The sequence below is a fragment of the Epinephelus fuscoguttatus genome, linkage group LG15, assembly GCF_011397635.1.
Source record: "Epinephelus fuscoguttatus linkage group LG15, E.fuscoguttatus.final_Chr_v1".
NCBI lineage: Eukaryota > Metazoa > Chordata > Actinopteri > Perciformes > Serranidae > Epinephelus > Epinephelus fuscoguttatus.
The window spans coordinates 42,032,516-42,056,823 of NC_064766.1; the positions used below are offsets into that span (position 1 = coordinate 42,032,516).

Here is a 24,308-nt window from a genome sequence, read left to right on the forward strand (position 1 = left end):
ATTTGCCTCACAGGGCTTTACAGCATACGACATCCCTCTGTCCTTATGACCCTCACAGCTGATCAGGAAAAACTCCCCAAAAAACCCTTTAACGGGGAAAAAACGGTAGAAACCTCAGGAAGAGCAACTGAGGAGGGATCCCTCTTCCAGGACGGACAGACGTGCAATAGATGTCGTACAGAACAGATCAGCATGATAAATTAACAGTAATCCACATGACACAATGAGACAGAGAGAGAGAGAGAGAGAGAGAGAGAGAGAGAGAGAGAGAGAGAGAGAGAGAAGGTGCCCGGTGTATTATAGAGGGGTCCTCCGGCAGACTAGGCCTAAGTCAGCCTAACTAGGGGCTGGTACAGGACAAGCCTGAGCCAGCCCTAACTATAAGCTTTATCAAAGAGGAAAGTCTTAAGTCTAGTCTTAAATGTGGAGACGGTGTCTGCCTCCCGGACCGTAACAGGAAGATGATTCCACAGGAGAGGAGCCTGATAGCTGAAGGCTCTGGCTCCTGATCTACTTTTGGAGACTTTAGGGACCACGAGTAACCCTGCGTTCTCAGAGCGCAGTGTTCTGGTGGGGATGATCGTTCGACGGATCCCACTTCTGACACCAAATTGTTGCGGAAATTCTTTGCTGCTGGTGAATAATGAAATAGAGACTTCTGCCGGCCGACAAGGTTTTTATTTTCTTTGCAAAGAAAAGGTCAGTCATCACACGAGCAGTCAGAATGAAGAAAGACCCCGAGCATGGGGAAGGTTAAACATTTATACCTGAGGATTGCCTCTTACGGTGTGTTTCACACCCTTCTGTCTGCGGCAGGGAGCGGTGCCCCTATCCATTGTTTTCACACTCTTTCGTCTGCTGCAAGTATTGGCTCCGACCCCCTAGGGTGTGTTTCACACTTGGTGTATCCTGCAGGATTTTTCTATCTAGGTGGGAGGTTAAGATGTCTAGACATCTGAGGTATTTGAAAACACAAAGAATACACAAAGAAATTACAATTATAACAGTAGGATTTTAAATTCAATTCTGGATTTTACAGGGAGCCAGTGTAGAGAAGCTAAAACAGGAGAAATATGATGAATGAATGAATGAATGAATGAATGAATGAATGAATGGTCATAAAGAGTTTTTAAGGACTTACTAGAGCTACCTGATAATAGAGAGTTACAGTAATCCAGCCTTAAGGTTATAAAAGCGTGGACTAATTTTTCTGCACCTTTCGGGTCAGGATAGGCCTAATTCTCACAGTATTACGCAGAGAGAGTGAACTGGTCAGGCTCTGTCATATCCTAGAGCGCTCATAGTGCCATGTTATCCCACCACAGTACATTAATCTGAACAGCTGTTTGGTACAGCTCAGTTTGAGTCACTATATCTTAATGAAAAATGTGTTGAACTCAGTCTGATTTAATCGATGATGATGATAATTATTGATTATTTACTCCATCGCTGTGTCATGATAAAAATATCCACTAGATGTCGCTGTGTCTTTAAACAGTCACTCCAGACACGAGAGCTGATTGAACAGATTTACTTTACACAAAATAATCATCATAATTATAATAATAACTAGAAAGGTCGAATAATGATTACAAAACATGCTCTGCTAAATGCTTCATTTGTCATTTTATGGTAAAGGTAGTGAAGCTAATCTTACGTCACATTCCTTGTTAAACGATTTATGTAATGTTATCCAACACATATATACTGGAATAATTTTGTTAGTGTAATCTTTTACCAAACAGTTGACTTGTCTTTTTTCCAGTAAAGGTAGTGATGCTGAGATAATACATTTAGTTTTTATGAAATCAAAAAAGATGAATATTCACTGTTCTTAAATGTTATTTCACTTTATATTTGATGAAAATAAAAACTAGTATAATTTTTCACCTTTTCTGAGATGTTGTCAAAGTACAGTGATGGTAAATATCTAGAGACATGGAAATAATTATCGTGCTGATAACAATACTGACTCCATGACGACGTGTGTTGCTATGCTAACAGCATTATATCAGGATATGGTTTGTAATCTAGATTTGTATTTCCTTCTGTTTTTACCACTGACCATCTGCACCGTTTGGGAGACGCTTAAAGTTAAAAACAAACAAACAAACAAACACTGATTTTTGTTTATTGCCCAAAGGAAAAAAAATACAATGAAACTGTTCTCCGTAGGTTTCTTAATGTGTGGACATTAAAGGGTTAAGTAGCCTGAAGTACTTGAGTAAATGTACTTCGTTACTTTCCACGGCTGTTTGTTTTCTCCACCACTAAAACTGATCCTGCATCAGTCCTCCAGCACCCACAGGGCGTGGGCCCTTTAACTCTTAGAACAATGCAGCTGATTGGTCAGCAGAATCAGGTGGCGGCTCGCCATCCAATCACAGAGCTCAACATTGATACGTGTCCGCGCTGGGTTCTTTTCAGCAGGAAGAATCGCCTTCGTTTATTTACCGTCACAGTGAGCAGCACCTGACACACAGCGTGTCTTTATTTAATTCACATATAAATGTTATAAATATTAACCTGTGAATGACGTCAGTCAGCTGCCGCATCGGAGCCGTGACGTGTTTCCTGCTGTTCATGTCTGTTCACCGTGAGACTGACGGAGGAGAAGCTAACGCGACTGCTAGCTGCTAACGTTAGCCGTTAGCCGCTCGGAGCCGGTGACCGTCAGAGGTGAGCACTGTTAGCATTAGCATTCATCCACAGCCGGCGGGTCACACAGCTGCTCTGACCCCAGATACGCCGCCTGAGAGCCGGACTGGCAGGGTGACAACACCCGCTCCCGGTGGCACATCACCGTGTGTGCGGTCTGTGAGGACACGCCGAACATAACGACGGACTCTGACGAGTTAACGAGTTTCTGTGAACCAGGACGAGTTCACACGCCCCACAGACATGACGGGATATAAATTAGAGAATATTCTGGTGAACTCGGCTTATGCTTCATCCACCAGGAAACAACAACAACAACAACAACAATAATAATAATAATAATAATGTTTGAAATGTGTTTTAGTGTCATGGCTGTGCTGATAGCAGGTTGGTCTATAACAGGCTCAGACTGAACTGGATGTTTGCAGTGGCACTCAGGGGTTTGAAGTTAAAGTAGTGATAACCTGTAAAATACACAGAATAATACACGAGCATCAAACTGTATTTAAAGAAGCAAAACTAAAGGAAGTCAACAGTCCCTGTGTTAATGTGTGATCTGTAAATAAACATCAACCTCCACAAACACAAAACAAGATTTGGAAACTTTCAGAAACAGTTTTGTAAATATAGAACAGACCTGCAGAAACACTAATAATGCCACACATTAAAACTAAAACTACAAATAAATAAGAAGTGTTGGTGGATGTTTTAGTGACATTTACAACTTTTAAACAGATATTTGTGAATCCAGGTTTTATTTTTATTTTTGAATATTTGTTTTGCATTTTACTGAGTATCGCAATTATTATTATTATTATTATTGGGTATATTTTAAATAAAAACCTGACTCTGCAGATGAACCAGTGACTAAAGCTTTTAGATTAAATGCAGTGCAGCAGAAGTTTGATGTGTGAGTGAGGGTTCTGTGTTATATTCCACCTCTGGGTTATTATGGGCTGTCTCTGCTGTGAGAGACCTCCTCAGGTACCAGACACATGGCGCACACAGTGACATTAACCTGACAGATTATTGGTTGAAGTTCAGCGAGGCAGAGTTTCATGAACAGTTTTTATGCTTCAGATCCTCCTCTGCCTCCTCACACTGCTCCTGATGGCATCTGCAAGGATCACATAATAACCAATCAGAGCTCAGGAGCCATGTTGGTCACTGCTGCTGAGCTGCAGTCAAACGTGGCAGTGCCGATCAAATCTGAATCACAAACATGTTTTGGTGAGTGTTCAGCTTCAGGACGTCCCAGTCAGGTCTCAAGGATCAATATGGGGACCGATCAAAGCATTTTTTAACTGATTGGCTGCGTTAGTTTCACCTCAGCTGTCACACAGACTTTCATGCACAGAGACATGATCATATATATGTATGTATGTATGTACACCAGAGTCAGGCTGTGAAACACTTCTTCACACTATGAGCACACGTCCGTGTCCTGTCTGTGACATCATCACCTCCTGAAGTCCAGTTCAGACCAAAGATTCACGACCACGTGAAACTGTTTCAGAACGTCACAGAGAAAAGTGTCAGCGGTGTGAACTGGCCGGTCTGAGCTCGACTCAAGCCGGCTGATGGTGTCACCTGACACTCAGCTGGTCAAATGGCCGGCGGCTGGTTTTAAAGCACGTCACCTGTTTCAACAGCCAATCAGCTTGTAGTGAAGTCCACTGGTTAAGTCAAAATGACCACAGACGGTGTGTTGGCTTGCTGCAGCAGGTGCTCCGTCCCCACAGAGCCCTCTGTTTCTGTCCTCACGGTGTGCCGGTGTCAGACGGTGGGTCGCTGCTGCTGCTGGCTGTATGTGCTTATGCCCCGCCCACACACACATTCTCACTGGCGTATTGATTATGAATACAGTCCATCTGATGCTGGTTTTGTTTCATCACTGTAGCCAGTATCTCACTATCACTATCCTCATTCAGATTTTAAGAAGCCACAAATTATATTCAGCCACAAAATAAGTCTGAAAAGCTGCAAAGTCTGCGGGTCTCGTGTCTCTGCGCTCTAGACGCCTTGGCGTGTTTGCCGGAGCGCTCTGAACCCCTTGAGTTGAAAAACCTTCAGCTCAGAGCCTCACAGCACCCCACACCATCTTTACTTTTTTCCCATTGTCCGATGGGATGATTTGAGGGGTGGGGCTTCTGTGGTGGTCACGACAAGAAGTTTACTGTTGGTATTATTTAATATTTGAGAAAGTTGTGCGCTGCCATGTTGGATCTGACCTTGTACAGTAACATCACATGGTACTCAGTGTGAGTTTGAGGCTGATGTTGGAGAGAACAGACGCACAGCAGAGACCCTGAACCTGTCGGAGCCTCACACTCGTATCAGAGTTTGACTGAATGTTTGCTGCTGCCGTCCTCAGTTGGTCGTTGCATGGGTGAGTGACAGTCAGCCATGAGTGCGGAGCCGGACGCCCTGGCCGTGGTCAACCAGCTGAGAGACCTGGCCGCCGACCCCATGAACCGCAGGGCCATCGTCCAGGACCAGGGCTGCCTGCCGGGACTCATCCTGTTCCTGGATAATCCCAACCCTCAGGTGGTCTACTCCGCCCTGCTGGTGAGTGTGTTAGTGATCAGTACAGCTGGTTGGTGCCGTCAGCCTGCTGTCGTCAGTCTAACTGTGATCGGTTGTTGTTCCCAGGCAATCCGGTACCTGGCAGAATGCCGAGCCAACAGGGAGAAGCTGAAGGGGGAGCTGGGGATGATGCTGAGCCTCCAGAACGTCGTACAGAAGTGAGTCTGACGCAGCCGTACAGTCCGGATCTCTCGTTTGAATCCGGTGTAATATTTGTTCCGCAATCTGACATCTGTGATCCAGCTGCAGACTGACACTGCTCATCTGGGATGTTTCTCATATAATAATGGATGGTCTATGAAATGTTCCAAGATAGGATTAAGTGTCCCTGAGTCCAAGATCATGTCCTCACATGTTTCATTTTGTCCGACCAAATGTCCAAAACAAAGAGATTCACTTTGATATTAAACAGAAAAACAGAAAATCCTCAGAGTGACAGCAGTGACTGTTTTTCATTCATCGCTGACTCTAATCGATGTCTCCTCACACATCACCTTACAGAACAAAAGGCCAGTGTGTTTCGTGTCATGTCTCCAGAGGCATTTTCAGAAACATATGCAGGTATTTTTGTAAACAGATATTTTTCCCCTCTGTTTAAAAAAAAAAGTTCTGTCCACATGACCTCCTTTTACAAAATGTCTCCGTCTGCACTAGAACGCCTCCAAACATTGACATGTGCAGCGTTCACACAGACTGTGTTGCTGCTGCTGTAACTTCTGTATTTCCCCAGCAGAGCCGTGCAGCTGCTGCATCATCACCAACATGCTCCTGCAAATATTTCACAATAAAAGCCTGGTGTTAACAAGTGAGGGGATTCTGTCTTCAGAAGCGTTGCTTGGGGACTTTTATTTTGAAACGGAAAAAGGAAGTGTTGAGTTGAAAGTAAATACTTTTTTTATGACTGACAGATATAAACATTGAAACTGTAGGTATGATGTCATGTGATTGTTAAAACAACATTGTCACTTCCTGTCTGTTGCTGAAAATGCATCATGTGAAAAAAAGAACAGGCGAGCCGCGAGACTCCTCTTCTCTAGACGTGCTGGGCAGCGTTACCTGCGGCCGGGCGTTAGCCGTCTGTCTCAAGTGTTCAGGCTGATGTTACCCTCTTTAAAACGTCTGATTCGTTCAGTTCAGAGACGAAGGAGCTCACTGAAACACACGAGTGATGCTCTGTGAAAGTTTCCCTTCCACTCCTCATCAACAACAGTCCCAGTCTGGAAAGTGTCCCACCGTCTGCTGGTTCCACTGGTCCTGATCCAAAACTGTCAGTTCAGGTGGACTTTAAACCGCAGACGCCTCTGTTCGTCTGTGAAGTGGTGAGTTTAAAGTCGTCATTAGGCCAGGCGGTGCCGACAAAACGCTAGCTCATCACACAAAGCATCAATGGGCATGTGAGATTTGAAAAGATGACGTCATCATTTTCCAAATGCTGCATTTAAAATGTCCACACAGATCAACAGTAACCTCAGAGGGCATTCTCTGTTTTAGTGACCTGAAACTGTCTGTGTGGACGAGAGGCCCAAACACAGAGCGAAACATCTGTTTATAAAATCATCTGCAGACAGAACCTTTGTTTGAAGATGTGCCTTGTGTCACTGCAGAGGGACAGCTGACCCACATGTTGGTGACAGAAGAGCATCACGCTAACGTCAAGTAGAGCTCAGTTTGTCCCCAGAGGGACAGTTGGTCCTACAGCAGTGACACAGTAAAACACACACGAGACAGTAAAGGTTAGAAACAGAGAGGAAAGAATATATTAAGTTTACAGAGTGTGGTTGGTCAAATGAAGTTACAGGGTTCATGGCTGGAGTCCTCCACGTCGGTGACCAATGTGACCACGGGGTCAAAGGTTACACATAAGCATATTTTTACCCGTCACACAGCTGTTTGCAAGGTACCTGTCAGGCACCTGACCCGGTGCACTCATTAACGTAACAGAAGCTAGCAGCAGTGGCACATAGGGCCAAAAAAAACCTGGAGCGCTTGAGACCATCAGTGTCGTGGCACGTTTAGATGCACATAAAACACATCTGAAGTAAAGTCGCAGTGATTGGACTAAACAGAATCCACAGGGACTGGCTGAACTGCGTCACTCTTTGTGATGGCAGCGTTCTGCAGAGTGCGTGTCCCTGCTGCACCGACAGGGACTATAAACTCTTTCTTCTTGTTCTGTCGTCATAGAGCGACGACTCCTGGAGAGACGAAGCTGCTTGCGTCTGAGATCTACGAGCTCCTGCAGGCGTCCAGCAGCGCTGACTCTGAGCCGGGTGAGGAGGCCGTCAGCAGCCGCCGCAAAGCCCAGTTCTTCCTGGGCTCCAGCAACAAGAGGGCCAAGACCGTCATCCTCCACATCGATGGACTGGACGACTCGGTGAGCAGGAAGCCCTCGATGATGACATCATTCATTCATTCATTCATTCATCAGTGTGTCACTGTCTGAAAGTTACAGGCTGAGAAATCAAAGACAGAACAGACCTTTCAGATCAGCTGAAAAACTTTAGAGTCTCTTCATCTCCAAATGTTCCTCACTGTGTTCGCTCCAGTTCACCACAGCTGAGGGCGACCAGTACATAAAGAATATTAAAACAGTAATCATCATCATCTTCTTCTTCTCCTGTCGCTCAGAGTCGGAGGAGTCTGTGTGAGGAGGCTCTGCTGAAGATCAGAGGAGTCATCAGCTTCACCTTCCAGATGACCGTGAAGAGATGCATTGTCCGAATCCGATCAGACCTGAAGGCTGAGGTGAGACGACGCCCAGTGCTCCTCTTCATCAACACTCTGAAAACAGGATGTTCCTGTTCAAATCATCACCTCTCTGTGATCAAATAATTCAGTCTATAAAATGAGACGTAACAAGTTTTTCCATCTGATCACCTGCTCACAGTAACAGTGTGACTGCTCTGTGTGCTGTCGTTCAGACTATCATCATACATCATATTTAACGAGCTCGTCTCATGAAGCTGTCAGATTAATGTCTAGGAGACACAGTACAGCATCGCCCTCTGACGTGTACTGTAAAAAAACCAGTCATTCCCAGGAATCCTGGAAAACCTGGAATTCTTTAAAACATACAGACGAGTAGACGAACATATCCTGTTACCATGGTAACTGGTAACTGTGTTTATTTGTGGTATTTAACAGACCTGGTCAGTGAATGCAACAGAACAGGTGATGGCTGACTGTAACTGATCCTTTTTCAGGCTCTGGCGTCTGCGATCGCCTCCACTCAGGTGATGAAGGCTCAGCAGGTGGTGAAAGGAGAGAACGGAGACGAGGTCAGTTTCAGTTTTCATGTTTGATTTGACTCCATGCGTTTGTCAGGGCGAATTTAAATCTAGCTGAAGGTGTAAAACATGTCGATTTATGGAGTTTGTGCCTCACTGAAAAACCTGCCAGATAAATGATGAAGAACAGAAGCTCTGCTCCTTCACCAGGAAGTTAATCGTGTCAAACACTCGGTTTCCTGCATTCTGGTGATTACTGATGCACCAAGTTATGGTGGAAACGTCTGTTATTTATGTTCAGAAAATACAAAATTCAGGCGACGATTCAAAATATAAAAATCATTTATCAGTATAAAAAAAGATAAATGACTGCTAACACACTTTGATGGAGCGTTAAGTGTTTGTCAACATTTATAACCCTATGAAAACATTTTATATCATCACAGTTGTGTTTTTTATTCTTATTATTATGTTATTGTTTGATTAATGATCTGTTTCTCTTCAGTGTGTCCACAGGAGGACGTAGAGATGTTAACTAAGACTTTAACACTTGAATCTGCTCACAGCTGCATCATAAGCCCTTTTCAAACAGGAGTTGTGCAAATTAGCAGGAAAGCCCAATCAGTCTTTTTTCAGCATTGGCAGTATAAAAACAAAATCAGGGAGTGCAGCAAAATGCCGCCTACCTACTTTTGTTTATACAGAATGTGCCTTTTTCGGGGCAATGGGGGGCGTGAGCAAGTAACAAAACGTGTAGCTCAGCGTGTGACGTAAACACTGACTAAAAGGGTTCCACCAATATGTCTACCCTACAAGGCAGAAAATTGGGCACCTCGGATCAACTCGCCAATCCGGCTCTGTGTGTCTAAACGCTCGCAGCTTGCCGGCAAAACGACCCAACATTCGCCGAAAATCTGGCAGTGTAAAAGGAGCTATAGTCTGTTATAAACCATTTATCACTTAGACACATTCCTGTTTCCAACGAAGGCGACCGTCCTCTCAACCTCCGCTTCCTAAAATGTTGGGGTTCATATTGGATCCAAACATTTTAGGAAGCGGAGGTTGAGAGGACTGTTGGGGTTAAATGAGGTTAAATGAGGTTAAGTCTCTACACCAGGAGGTGGCAGCAGAGTCAAAGTGACCCTGAATGAAGAGTCCGTTGTTCTCAGCTAAATGTTTGTCTTTGTGTGTTTTGGAAGTAACTTTAAAAGCCGTCGACTCACAGCGACCTCCTCACCGCCCTGATGAGATACACTGATTCACACTGTGTTCCAGATTATTATGTGAGTGACACATCAGCAGGACTTCAGTTTCACATTTAGTTTGTAGTTTGGTCTTCATGAAAGCGAAACTTACTGAAAGAGGCCGTGCCACATTATAAAGCTCGTCACACTAGAACCAGTTAGAACCACCCACAACTTTTCACTGTGGGAACAGACAAAAAGCGCACTGTACTGCACCAAACTAAACTGCTTGGTGAAAACAGCTAAAATGACCTCCATAAAATATGTAGAATTCCTAACTGATCATTTCCTGCCATGGTTGCTGTGGGCAAAAAGTGAGAAGAATAATGGTGTGGCCCCGATCACCACCTGACCCCAACCCCACTGAGACCCTGCAGATCCTCCATAACAGAAGGTCTGTGAGTGTGGGCGGCAGGAAGCTCAAAACAGCAGCTCTGAGAGGCAAAAGTCTCATCCTCAAATAAAATACAGTCAAACTAAACATGGTTCTACAGGGTCGATGTAAGAGACAGTCGGTAAAGTGATGTCAAATATTAATGTACAATTTTATCTGTAAGCATGTTGTTTTTGGTGTTTTCAAAAAACGATTTGACCATGTGTTTAGAATTCATTTTGAATGTTCTTAGACTGTGTCATAATTTGGAACAGTGTATTTTGAATACTTTTCCAAATATTAAAAAAGCTGTTGTCATCATCATCAGTAGTTTTACTTGTAGTAACATTCACATTATAATCTAATTGTTGAGGATAAAAAAACCTTCATTCTATTGAATGTTTGGGAAAAACGAACAGAAACAGTTTGTGCAGAATCATTTGGAACACAGTTTACTAGTTTTAATTAAGATGTCTGTCTGAGTCCACACTTAGAAAAGCAGAGCTTCTGTTCACCCGTGGTATCATCCAACACATTCTAATTTTCTGACACATTAGTAAAGAACAGTTGTCTCCATAAAAAGGACGGCAGTAGAGCAGGAAAGCCTCCGACCATTAGGAAACGCTATAAACAAAGGAGGACCCAGCAGATGACCCTGTGGGACTCCACAAGCATTAGATCATTCACACTATCACTTACTTTAAGCAAGTCCAACAAAAGTTTTTGTCTCCAGGTTTTGATCCCGCTGGCGGAGGACGGTTCGGTGGAGGTGGAGCAGAATGTGGACCTGCCGGACTACCTGCCGGAGGACGAGAGCCCGTCTCAGGAACCCGACAAGGCGGTGAGCCGGGTGGGATCCAGCCAGGAAGGGAACAGCTGGCTGGGCGCCGCCACCAACTTCCTGTCCCGCTCCTTCTACTGGTGACCCTGTGGGGCCACCGCCCCCTCAGTCAGTCATCCCGCCTCCTCTCAGAACCAAAATCTACCTGTTGCCAAATCTCACCGCTGTCTGTCTCAGTCAGAGAGACAAAGACCGAGACAGATCCTCTAACAATGAGTGTAAAAAAAGAGCGTGCAGCACTTTACCGCTGCGGTGAAGACAGGCTGCTGTTCCAGGCGAGAGGAGCCCATCCAATAAAAACACAGGACTGGGGTTTCAGTTTGAGGTGAGACGACGTCCTCTCTGCAAACGGGTCCATCTGTTCCAAACCAAATTGTCTTAATGGACAGGAAGTGTCCTGCAGCGACATGAACAAACACCACCGAGTTAGAATAAAGAGGACCAAACGGGACGTCCCTCTCTTCCCTTTTATTATTTATTTATTTGACCAACAGACTGAGCGACTCTTCTTCTGCAGTTTGACGTGATTTTAAGGACAAGCAGTTGGAGTTCAGTCAGCGGTGCCTTCAATCCCTCTGATCCTCCGTCACCTCAGGCTGCAGCTAACCGTTGTTCATTATGATTCAGTCACAGGTTCATCGACCGTCTGAAAACAATGGTGACAAACGCTCAGAGCGACGTGTTCAAATGATCCGCCTCAGTACACTCTTATGCCCCATCAATGATCAAAACAAAACTAATAAAATCCTCCTCACCCTTAATACTGAACTTTTTCAAAGCAGCTTCTTTATCACTGTAACTGTGATTAAACCTCAGGAGTCGTATTCACAAGCATTCAGAGAAAACTCACAGAGCTCCGAACCCTAGATATTTTCAGTAAGGAGTCAGAGGTCAGGATTATTTAGGAAAGTTCTCAGAGGGACAGAAACTGTGACCTCAGTGAGGAGGTGTGGTCGACCCTATCGTTAAGGGTGACACATTCCTTTAACAGATGTGATTGGTTGTCAGTGACACACCCCTCTGTGAGTCTGTAAGGTGTGAGGACACCCAGTGGACATGAGATGAACTGCAGACTGTGACAGTGTTGCCAACAGCTGTGTCTCAGTTCAGGGGCTGTGGTCTTCAAAGGACGTGGCCTTCGCAGCCGATGTCGACTACGAAGGCCACGTCCTTTGAAGACCACATCAGCCAAAATGAACGGTCTCCGAAATGGGACAGTCTGCGGAGGATTTCCTGGTTGCATCACCAGTTGTTCTCGCCCCGACCCGTTGGCGTTCCTGTTACTTACCAGCTGCGCTTGACGAAAGAAGGAGTAAGCTAGTAAGTTAGTTAGCCCTGAGTCATGCACCCACAGATTGTTACTTTATATATTTTATTTAAAACTTGAGATGATTTACCACAGGAGACACTGCCGTCTGATACATTTCAGGCTGACGGAGTGTTTTCAGGTAAACTTAAATCAAGATTGTTTAAACTGTGTGCTTTTAGCTAACGTAGTGTTAACAGTTAACCATTAGCTAGTTAACAACTGTTTGTTAACTTGCAATTACAATTGTCACCAGCGCGCAATGCATCTTGGGATAGGCTGGGCCACAACGGATTCATCCTCTGCATCCACCTGGGACGCGTCGATGTGACACAGTCGGCCTTCAAATGCAGCCTTTGGAGGCTGCGGGCCTGAACTGAGACACTGCTAACGCTCACTGCTGAACCCAAAAAAATCTTAGTCTTGTTGTGATTTTATTTCTGGCATTACAGCATTATTCCATTGGCTGTAAAATGTGTCCGTACGCCTTATGAATCTGACCTCACATATTCTCCCTGCACCCTCTAGTTGGTAGCATTTAATTTCCTCACTGTCCTCCAGTGTTTGGAGAATTTCTCCGACCTCTTTGTGTTTCCACCATTTTCTCCTCTGATTCATAAACTCATAAAGTCCTCCTCTCTGCTCCGAACAGTGTTTCACCTCAGGAGCTCCTTAACTGTCTGAGACACTTTGTGAATAACTTTTATCTTCACAAGACCTCGTCTTAACTACATGACTTATAATGTAAGAACTGCCCGTTGTTGCATAGAAAATTTGAGGCTTTGAGTGGAAATTCTAAGAAATTGTCACAATTCCAAGAATTTTCCTTCTTTCTTCACTCTTTCACGCCTCCTGTCAAGCAACTCTTCATACTAGGAGGCTTTGTGAATGCGGCCCCAGATGTTTGAGGTGTCCTAATGAATGTTTTTAAATGGCGTCTGCCAACCATCCCAGAGTATTTGCTGGATGTACTGTGGACGCAGGCGCCTCAGGTTCAGATTTTTACAGGTTCATGTAAATTTGAAGCTCTGGGAACAGCGCCAGGCATTTAAACCAATATTACATTGTGGCCAAAAGTGGAATTACACCATTCGGGTCCGTCACCTGACGCCCCCCAGACCATAAACACCCATTTCACCCGCAGACTTACGTTGTGAAGGAGATGACTGTAAATCAGTGGATAAATTATTCTGAGCATCACAGCTTCAGAGAAATGACTTGTTTCACTATCAGGATTTGATCCATTCACTCCAATAACATTTGAGATGTCTAGAAGAGCCACGCCATCAAATCATATTATAGCCATTCTAGTTAGCTGTTCAGCTGCTGTTCAGTCTCCAGTGCGCTGGCTCTGTGGGCTGCACACTGTGGACGATACAGGTCATTTCATACCGAGGAAATCAAGCTTTTTGGCTTCGTGCACCGCTGAGCAACTTTAATGGAAAAGAACAGGCCCCGCCTCCAACGCTGTGTCCAGGTGTCTTTAAACATCCACTCTGGATCAACGTTGTTCTGAGTGTTTGTCATCATTTCTGACAGAGTGAAATCTGAAGCAGACTGACGGCGAGCTGCAGCCTTCCTCGGTGGAGTTAAAGGACCATGAACAGATCTGAGGTCAGAGGGACGGACTCGTTACTGAAAGGTCACAGGTTTGATTCCTTGTTACTGCTGAGAGAACAGTGCTTTACTTTTATTTCCAGTGTTTACACCAGTGTCCCCGAATGAACGCCTTCACACTGAACTTTATTTAAAATGTCCCCGTGGATCAAACTCCTGCTTCACGTTTAAACATGGTGGTGTTTTATGGAGCAATGTTACTGAACTGTATTCTTATTTATTGTTGGTGATGTGACAGGGAATCATTTCTGCACGGTTTAATCTGAGTGTGTTTTTAACTGAGACTTTGAAAAGAAACAACAACCCCAGAGATCATCTGTACCACAGGCTGTATGTAAAGATGGACGACGCGTCTCCACTTCCTCCCGCTGTACAAAAATGAAGCCAGGATGTCCTGATACTGCCGCTGCCATCTTGTTCTGGTGACGTCATTTGGAGCCAGAGTCTGCGCTGTACAGACGGCTCACACAGCCATCAATCATGATGTCACATCCTCCTTTTTTATAACCTTAAATAACCAATTAAACCCAAACTGATCGACCCAAACTCACAAAAACAGTCTTTGGGAAAAATTAATCCGACATGCTCTTTGAGTTTTCAGTTTGGCTCCCATCCGCTAACGTGGAGGGGGCGGGGTTTATGACCTGTGCCAGGGGGCGATTCAGATGTTTTGGCTTCACTTTTAGGGAACTATCATGTTGTCCATCTTTATACACAGTCTGTGGTTTGCGCAAGGAGCTTTTTTTTTACCCATATTTACCGCTATTGTTAGGTGGCGACTTCTAGTGGCCGTAGTCATTATGACGGGAGATAAGACAGGAAGTCAGCTGATGCAGAATAAAGAGCGACAAAGTGTGTGCAGACAGGAAGTGGATGAAACACATGACTTTGACCTAGGAGGTCACTGTGTCCCGTCTGAAACCAAAAGTCAGCGTTTTTTAACCGACGTACGTAAGTTAACCTACGTCAGGTACACACAGGGCTGAGCAGCATTTACAACATTAAGATACCAGAACTCTTAAAGTGATACTCAAACCAATAAAGAACGTCATTTGATACCTTTTTCTACGTCATTTCGATAATTATGTGAATGGAAGCTTTAAGTTGCCTAAATCGTCACCAAACTTTCTAACGCTTCGGTGGCGTGTCGGCACACTGACCACCGCACTCGTCTTCATCGCACCACACTGTTTGGGTTTTGTGGGCCAATGACACGTCACATTAAATCAAAGAACGCAGTGATTGACTTCGAGTAAAACCATAAAGGATCAAATGCAGGTATGATCTCACTGAAGGAGATTTGATCCTACCTGGTACTGAGTTATTTCAGTCGATAAGAGTTCAGATACTCAGCCCTACGTACGGAACATACTTTGAGCTCCAGTGTGTCGGATTTAAATCTAATCTAATGGTCGTGTTCTCGTTCCCTCAGAATGACACGAGCTCTGTAGACAAGGACCTGCTCCCTACGTAGACATAAACATCTCATTCTGTGGGAACGAGAACACAGCCATGAGATCAGGTTTGGATTGGACACACTGGAGCTTGAAGTTCTGTCATTAAGGTGTGAGGAAGTGTCGATCTGTAATTTCAGAAGCGCTCCTGTGGGTGGTGTTGAAGAGGAGGAACAAACCGCCTGTGAGGTCGGACATGTTGGAGGACCTTTAGTTTTCAGACAGAGCAGAAAATATTGGAGCAGGTTGGAATGATGTCAGGTGTGTTTAAGAAGCATCTCCGAGCTTTTGACATTAAAGGCCTTCGCACATTGAGTCTGTTTTGTCGCATGTCCATAAATAAGTACGACCTCACGTTGTGTCATGTTCACACACTGAGCCCAGCAGTTTCACCTGTCATTAAACATCATGGAACAGCCTCAGTTTCCTGCGTTTTTTGCTTCCGTCAGAGTCTTTAGAGACGTCTGACCTCTAATCAGTGATGACAATGTGGCAGCAGGTCACAGTCATGATCATTTCATAACTCTGACAGCAACTGTCAACAGGTCAGATAGTGACATTCAGGATGATGATGATGATGATGACGAGGAGGAGGATGTGGACCACACATAGCTCCGCCCCTTCATGCAGCTGTGGTGACAAATGAAAGATGGGGAGGAAGTGATGTCAGATAGGTAACTCCAGTGACGAGAGAGACAAAGGAGGAAATGTGTCTTTTCATTTTGTCATTTTTTGAATTTTCACACCAGAAGAATAAAACACATCTCAATCTGTGTGTAACGAATTCTTCTGGATGACGGATTTTTTAAAAAAAAAAACAGACTCAGTGTGCGAAGGCCTTCAGTGTAACAAGGAAGTGACCGCGCTCTGAGCTTCACACTGTTTTTACGACATGATTCACATCAACAGTTTTTATTAAACGACTCTTTGCTCCTGAAATCACGTCGGTGTTAATTAATAATTCACCGGACAGAAACATGTCTGAAAACTGTGCGATGATTTTAAATGAAACAGAAACTGTTGTTTGATTTCCAGGAGACGTCGATGACATCATCAGTTTTTATAATTTTTAATGGATCATGACGACGAGGAGCAGACCTTTAATGACCCTGTACAGATTTCTACTGTCCTGTTATGATGCTGTTGTGTCCGTGTGTTTGTGTGTTCATGTACCTGCCAGGTGTGCTCATAGCTCCGCCCACAACACACACTGTCCAATCACATTCTGAGAAGCCTGTTGTCAGATGTTAGCATGAGCTTGGATCTAAATTACAGTATTGGCCTGAATATGAGACGACTGATTAAAATGAGAGAAAACCAGACTCGTACTCAACAGTTTTTATTTAAAAGATAATTAAAGGTTTTTAACTGGTGCGTCGCTGCCACCAGCTGTCGCTCAGTGGAGACGTGACGTCAGTTCTGCTCAACATGATTGGTTTTGTCCTTTAGTCATGGCGTCTCCTTTGGGAGAAAATAGCCTCTTGTTTTAGGGTCAGATTATTTGTTTTCTGTGAAAGTTCTCATGACGAAAACAACATAAACATGAAAGTTCATCGAACAAAAGAAACCATTAAATACTCCTGCCTGTTAAACTGGACTCACTGGACACCAGTAAACTGACTGCTGATGGTCAGGTAGAAACTAACTAGCCTAGCAACATCAAGCTACAAACAACCCATAATGCAACACTGTGTTAGAGTGACAGACTGGCTCTGTAACGCAGGTTAACAGTGAAGTGAGGTTACATGTGTAACTGCAGAGTCGTGATCATGTGACTGAACTCCTGCAGCTAAATCTCTCCCTCGCTGTCGTCTTCTGTTCAGCCGATGTGACAAACGTATCAGGTATGTTTACGAGCTCCTACATCAGGAGAGGTGGAATTAACCAATCAGTGGACGACGTTTGTTCCACCTGTGTGTTCTCGCAGGTAATATAATCCATCATCATCATCATCATCAACAACAGTCACCTGTCAGAGCGAGTTTCTACCTGAAACCTGCCAACAGTGGTCCACATGACCCTTCCTCCTCCTCCTGCTCCTTTCCCAACTGACCTATGGCTAAGCCACGCCCCCTCCACTCACTCGGACAAACTATCAACATTCAGTGCCCGGCGCTATGGCAGGTGTCACAGTACACGGCATTTCACAGGAGGCAACTGATGATTTTTGGAGACATAACGATCAGATGTCATTGAGAAGTAACCAAAAGGGCCTAAACTACGCATTGGAGGGATATATTCATCATTTTATTGTTGAGAAGGTCGATGAAAAGCTTAAATTACAAGCCAAAATTTACAGGTCACAGTGTACACTTGTGAACCGCATCTGGTTGCCGTCACCATCAAAGACAACAAGTTAAAGTGCCACTGAAGTTAAGGTTTTTGGCTCAGAATATGAGAAAAGGATAACGGCCTTTTTACCATCTTTACCAAGAGTGTCTCTGCGTTAGTTTGGTGCTACAGTATTTACACTGAATCATTCAGCATAACGTTTGCCAACCTTTGTTATCTCTGCCATTACAGATAAGTTAATGAAGCTAAGCTCCAGAAGTTAACGTTAGCTTAACTAGAGCCCTTTGGACAACAGCTAACAATGATGTACCATCACCAAAGTACAAAACTAGAACAAAATAGGCTAATGAACTCCCAGCAAACAAGGTGACATGATGAACAACGCAGCTAGGAGCTAACGTTAGGCTAACTTTAGCTAACGTTAGCTAGAGATGTTAAAGATAACTTTATATTTCTTTGCAGCAAAGTGACAATATGTTGCCTCAAACACAATGTTGACTTACCTTAGAACAGATGTAGACATCATTGTTAATCTTATTCACGTTGAGTTGATGTTGTGGTCTAACGTTACCACACAACTTTATCCAAAGGAGACACTTTTCTCGCTTGAGATGTGGTTTAAAGTGTAAAAATACACCTGGTCGCCCAGCCTCTCAGGATACCTTGTGTCAGAGTTGCATGTACCCCATGCACACCGTTTGACCATTTTTAAACTTCAAATCTCAGAAAAAGCTCATAAAACCCAACAAACTGACTTTCTGTAATGCATTTCAATGGACGTCCAGGCAGAGAATGTCCCAGTGTGTGGGGATGGCTATACGCACTGTGATTGGCTCATCGCGTTTGAGGGCGGGGCTTAGCCATAGGTCAATTCAGGGTCTGCAAACCTTCGAAGGGCGAATTTGAAGGCCAATTACATCACAACGCTGCGCGAAGGTTGTCCCAATTTGTCCAAATTCGAACACTCCTCCAAATGTGACTGAGATAATAAGAATAAAATAGGATAGAATAACGTGATGACATCACACGTTGTGAAAGACGACCAATGATTTTATGACTCCTTGATCATAAAATCATTGGTCCTCATGTACAAAGGGTGCATACGCACAAAAACGTGGCGTACGTCCTTTTCCACAGCAAGAGTCTGTGATAAGAGTGAAATGACCGTGGAAATGTGCTGTGCCTCACGCCTGCTTCATGGCTGGCGTATGCACGTTTCTACAGCTGCTGATCCTTTGGTGACACTTAAAGTTGATGCTGGGAAACTGTTATAATAAATAACTGTGAAAACAATTAGAGTGATGTGCACATCAGAGACACATGAACAATTAATACTGATGAACAATTAACACACCCACGTGTCTGCAGTTAGATGAGTGGATATAAAGCATGCACAACATGGTGCAGAAAATACCGTTAAAAACAACGGCTGCTTTAGCAGTATTAGAAGACATTGTAAATGGTGCAATATGAAGAGAGCGTGTGATCAGAGACAGAGAGGATTTACTGGCACATGATGACAACTAGCTCATCAGCCGCTTTAGGTTCCCAAGGGCAATCCCCCTGGAACTGTGCGGAGCGCTGCGCCCGGCCTTGGAGCGCGACACGGCGAGGAGCCATGCGCTGCCTGTATCTACAGCCTACTCCGACATGAGCGCTCAATTCAACGTTGATTGGGATGTACAAAGGAAATGTGCGTGGGTTCATATGTACGCACAGTTTCATACATCTAGATGTTTTTGTGCGTACGACGTTTTCTGGATTTAAGCGTACGCCATGTTTCAGTAGGAAGTCCACGCAAGTCTTTGTACATGAGGCCCCTGATCTGACACAGACTGTAGGAACAGACAAACGTGGCGTGAAGTCTGGACTTGATGTCAGAGCTCGTCTGATCCTTCTGATTTTCAACAAACCAGCACGAATCATCTGAAACTGCAGAAACACGTCGACGCAAACATGTTTAACAGCTGCATATGAAATGATTCCATAGTTCCAATACCAAAACAATATAGATTTTATTATATTGACATCTTATTTTGAAGTTATAACTTTATTTATATTGAACCTTTAAACCGTTAAAGGGTTTTTTGGGGAGTTTTTCCTGATCAGCTGTGAGGGTCATAAGGACAGAGGGATGACGTATGATGTAAAGCCCTGTGAGGCAAATTGTGATTTGTGATATTGGGCTTTATAAATAAAATTGATTGATTGATATAAACACAGAGACCTTCGACACCCAAGTCAAAGCAGAAGCAACAAACCTGTAAATAACAACAGAAACCAAACGATGTCAAACTGAGGCCGGACGCAAACCAAAGAAGATCAGGAGTATGTTAGAGAGAAGACGGATGATAATGAGACTGAGCGATAAAAACACACCAATAAAATAGAATAATTATAATAATTAGGGTTAAGACAGAATAAAAAGATGACATCACATAAAAGTCTAAAAAACCTGTTTGACAGAGTCAAACAGGAGTTAAATGTGTGACGACTGATGAACAGAGTTCAATCAGGAACTCTGATCAAACAATAAATCAATAACATGATTAATCTGACGAGGCGTTTGATGTCATGTTTCATGACTCGGCATTATGGCGCTCAGCTCTGTGGACGTATTTTGGTCGAACAGGAAAAGTGTTAAAGTTTGGAAGACGAACAAAACCAGTTTGGACAGTGTGATGCTGAGGGACTGAGGGGTCGTAGAATCACAGTGTGACGTCCTGCAGTGCGTGAAGAGTTTCTGTGACTCTGATCCTGAACGCCACACACGCTGAACGGAGGGTTTTGTTCGGGACTGAAAGCCGAGCCGGACGTATTATTGGGACGGACAAAGAGTTGTTGTTGACGCCTGAATGCAGCTCGTCACTGAGAGGTTACTGCAGTTCATCTAGAGAACACTGAGGAAAACACGGAGGCAGTGAACGCCTCATCCAACACTGTAAACATTTTAAAACTGACGTGATAATCAATATAACATGCTGATACAAGAAAGAAATACAACAACCTGCACCCTGAAAATAATGATTCAGATCGTGCAGTTTTTTAATCTGGAATGAATCAAAAAACTCGTCAATCTGTTAAAATGGAGCAACTCTTGTGTGACAGCGTGCTACTGTCTTCACACGTTCACACACTGCAGCTGCACCAGGTGCCGCCTGATCCTCAGTGACCTTTCATTCACACAGGGATCAAACAGCCTCCTGAAACATTTGGGGTTCAGAACACTTCAACGTGCGGACTGGAGGACGACCCGCTCTTCCTCTGAGCCACAGCCGATCTGTTTCTGACAGTCAGCTGATTTGCCACATCTTTGGAAACGTCTTCAGTCTTTTTGTGCCGAGGGTCTGATCTCAGACCATCTCGACTCCGATCAGAAAAGTTTATGTTGCTGCTGTGAGTAAAGCTGCTCTCCTGCAGACAGTCTGCCCTGTTAGCACAAGCTAACGCAGCAGCGCTAACATCAACTCTGAGCTGCTAAACAGTCCCAACAAACTCACACAGACACAAAACGACTTCACTCTGTCGTTGAATAGTCAGTAACCGTCAGCTAACGTTAGCTGTGTGATGCTGACAGTTAGGTCTGTCATGTGATAAGACCAAAGGACTGGACGGAGGCCATCATCAAAAATGCTCACATGTGCAGCGCACACTTCATATCAGGTTAGGGAAAAAGTATTTCCTGTTGTAGGGATGAATAAGGTTATGTGTATTAAGGGTTATCATGTCCACCTCATCAGAAACTGGGGAGGGATTAAGAGGAAGATTGGATTTCTCTGCAACGCTAACTTTTTAGCACATTAGCTAACGTTAGCTTCCATAGCAAAACAAACAAGTGTGGTCCTCCTTTGTAAGATTGGCTTCCTGTGACATCATCCATCCACTGAGTGAGAGCATACGGGTCGGCCAGTCTGGTCCCGTTGGTCAGTGTTTACTTATTCAAGTAACACTGGCGGTCCCGGAGAGTGAGTGACCTGACATGGTGCGTTGGTAAATTCAGTCTGACGCTCTACACTAAAATGAGAGCCCTGTTGGTGGAAGAAACGCAGCGTTATATTTCTACATGAATGAACCAACGGTTAAGTTAATCACACATTCACTCCGCTCAGCGCTCTGCTGCTCCGTCTCCACAGACAGAGTGTCCAGAGTGCGCTCTGCCACTCTGAGAGTGCGCTGCTCTGGATAACCCAACGCTACATTCAGACAGCGCTCCCAATTTATCAACGCTCCAGTTTGTGTCAGAGTGCGCTCCCACACTCACAATGAGTGTTTCTGAACGCACCACTCACATCATCTTCCTCCATCGTCTGAAACAAGACAACACAACTTGTTAGCTAGCGCTAGCTAACGTCTGTGGAGAACTGTTTGCCTCCAGCTAAGCCCCGCCCACCATCAAACATCACTCTGTGTACTGACAGTAAAGGGTCTGTAGCAGAATGATAATGTGGTGATTCCAGATGTTTCTGTTGCGCTGACACGGTGCTGTGGGAACACGTCTGACGACACCAGACTGTCCGCTGTGGTTCTGATTTGATAAATTTTCCAATAAATTTTGATAAACAGATATAGTGCGGCTCCTCAGAGGTGTGTGTGTGTGTGTGTCTGAACAGTTTGAGCTGAGTCATCCATTAGCTGTTGAGTCATCAAATGCAACATGAAAAAACACGACACGTAGTCTCAACAGATGTTTAACTTATTGAGAAACCCAGCTGCAGCTTCCTGCCGTGATGTCATGATGATGTCATGATGACATGAATCACAGGTTCTTTGAATCAGCTGAAATAAAATGATCATCAAACACTCCTGCATCCTTTACTTCAACAAAATAAAGGACCAACTGTAACAGTGTGACATGACTTGTACTCGAGTCACAAGTGATGCCTTAAGAGTTAAGATGATCAGAAAGACTTGGACTGAACACCAGTGACTTGGGACTTCACTTGGATTCGAGCCTTTTGACTCGAGGTACTTGACGCCTCTCCCAAAGCTCACACATTTAGTTCATGTACAGAAACTACGTGCTGCTCAACAACAAGACAAATCACAGTTTGCAAAACCTGCAGATCAGAAATTACAGACAGCGACGCAACGACTCAGAGCAGAGTCTCTTCTTGTCTTTGGACCAGAGTGAGGAAATGATTTAAAGTCACAGCTGCACACGGTGTGAGTAACAAGGTCCTGACAGAGAGCCACAAGCCGCTGCGTCCATCATGCCGCCATCTTGCCAAGTTCTAACATCATTCAACATTTGAAGTCACACAAAGAACAGTAAGTCAAAGTGAACTGTAACCAGGCCTCTGGGAACGCCGCTCAGTCTGCTCCGATGTTTCCCAGCAGCCACTCGCAGTGTTACACTGACAAAACCTCCATTTCAACAGAGACGTCTGTAAAGTGCTGACAGGACACGTCCGACTGCAGACAAGCTCTGACATGAGCTGTGTTCATGTTCAGACAGAGTTCAGATGTTTGAGTCTTGACTCAGAGATAAGACTGTCGATCAAATCAGACATGTCTCCCTGTCCTACAAGTCCTCAGGTCAGAGACACAGGACACGTCTACCTGTCCTACAAGTCCTCAGGTCAGAGACACAGGACACGTCTACCTGTCCAACAAGTCCTCAGGTCAGAGACACAGGACACGTCTACCTGTCCTACAAGTCCTCAGGTCAGAGACACAGGACACGTCTACCTGTCCAACAAGTCCACCTGTCCAACAAGTCCTCAGGTCCAACAAGTCCACCTGTCCAACAAGTCCTCAGGTCAGAGACACAGGACACGTCTACCTGTCCTACAAGTCCTCAGGTCAGAGACACAGGACACGTCTACCTGTCCTACAAGCCCTCAGGTCAGAGACACAGGACACGTCTACCTGTCCTACAAGTCCTCAGGTCAGAGACACAGGACACGTCTACCTGTCCTACAAGTCCTCAGGTCAGAGACACAGGACACGTCTACCTGTCCAACAAGTCCTCAGGTCAGAGACACAGGACACGTCTACCTGTCCTACAAGTCCTCAGGTCAGAGACACAGGACACGTCTACCTGTCCTACAAGTCCTCAGGTCAGAGACACAGGACACGTCTACCTGTCCAACAAGTCCTCAGGTCAGAGACACAGGACACGTCTACCTGTCCTACAAGTCCTCAGGTCAGAGACACAGGACACGTCTACCTGTCCAACAAGTCCTCAGGTCAGAGACACAGGACACGTCTACCTGTCCTACAAGTCCTCAGGTCAGAGACACAGGACACGTCTACCTGTCCAACAAGTCCTCAGGTCAGAGACACAGGACACGTCTACCTGTCCAACAAGTCCACCTGTCCAACAAGTCCTCAGGTCCAACAAGTCCACCTGTCCAACAAGTCCTCAGGTCAGAGACACAGGACACGTCTACCTGTCCTACAAGTCCTCAGGTCAGAGACACAGGACACGTCTACCTGTCCAACAAGTCCACCTGTCCAACAAGTCCTCAGGTCCAACAAGTCCACCTGTCCAACAAGTCCTCAGGTCAGAGACACAGGACATGTTTACCTGTCCTACAAGTCCTCAGGTCAGAGACACAGGACACGTCTACCTGTCCTACAAGTCCTCAGGTCAGAGACACAGGACACGTCTACCTGTCCTACAAGTCCTCAGGTCAGAGACACAGGACACGTCTACCTGTCCTACAAGTCCTCAGGTCAGAGACACAGGACACATTTACCTGTCCAAC

At 44.8% G+C, this 24,308-nt stretch overlaps 1 protein-coding gene across 1 annotated transcript; it reads left to right on the forward strand.

Annotated features, from left to right (window-relative positions):
• The first annotated feature begins 2,419 nt into the window (after window positions 1-2,419).
• Window positions 2,420-12,074, forward strand: LOC125902879 (armadillo repeat-containing protein 1-like). Its single transcript, XM_049599538.1, has 7 exons — window positions 2,420-2,679; window positions 5,033-5,226; window positions 5,311-5,402; window positions 7,429-7,618; window positions 7,873-7,989; window positions 8,448-8,522; window positions 10,822-12,074. Exons 2-7 carry the CDS (start codon window positions 5,065-5,067, stop codon window positions 11,011-11,013), a joined length of 828 nt encoding a protein of 275 aa, XP_049455495.1. The 5' UTR covers window positions 2,420-2,679; window positions 5,033-5,064; the 3' UTR covers window positions 11,014-12,074.
• The last annotated feature ends 12,234 nt before the right edge of the window (window positions 12,075-24,308 follow it).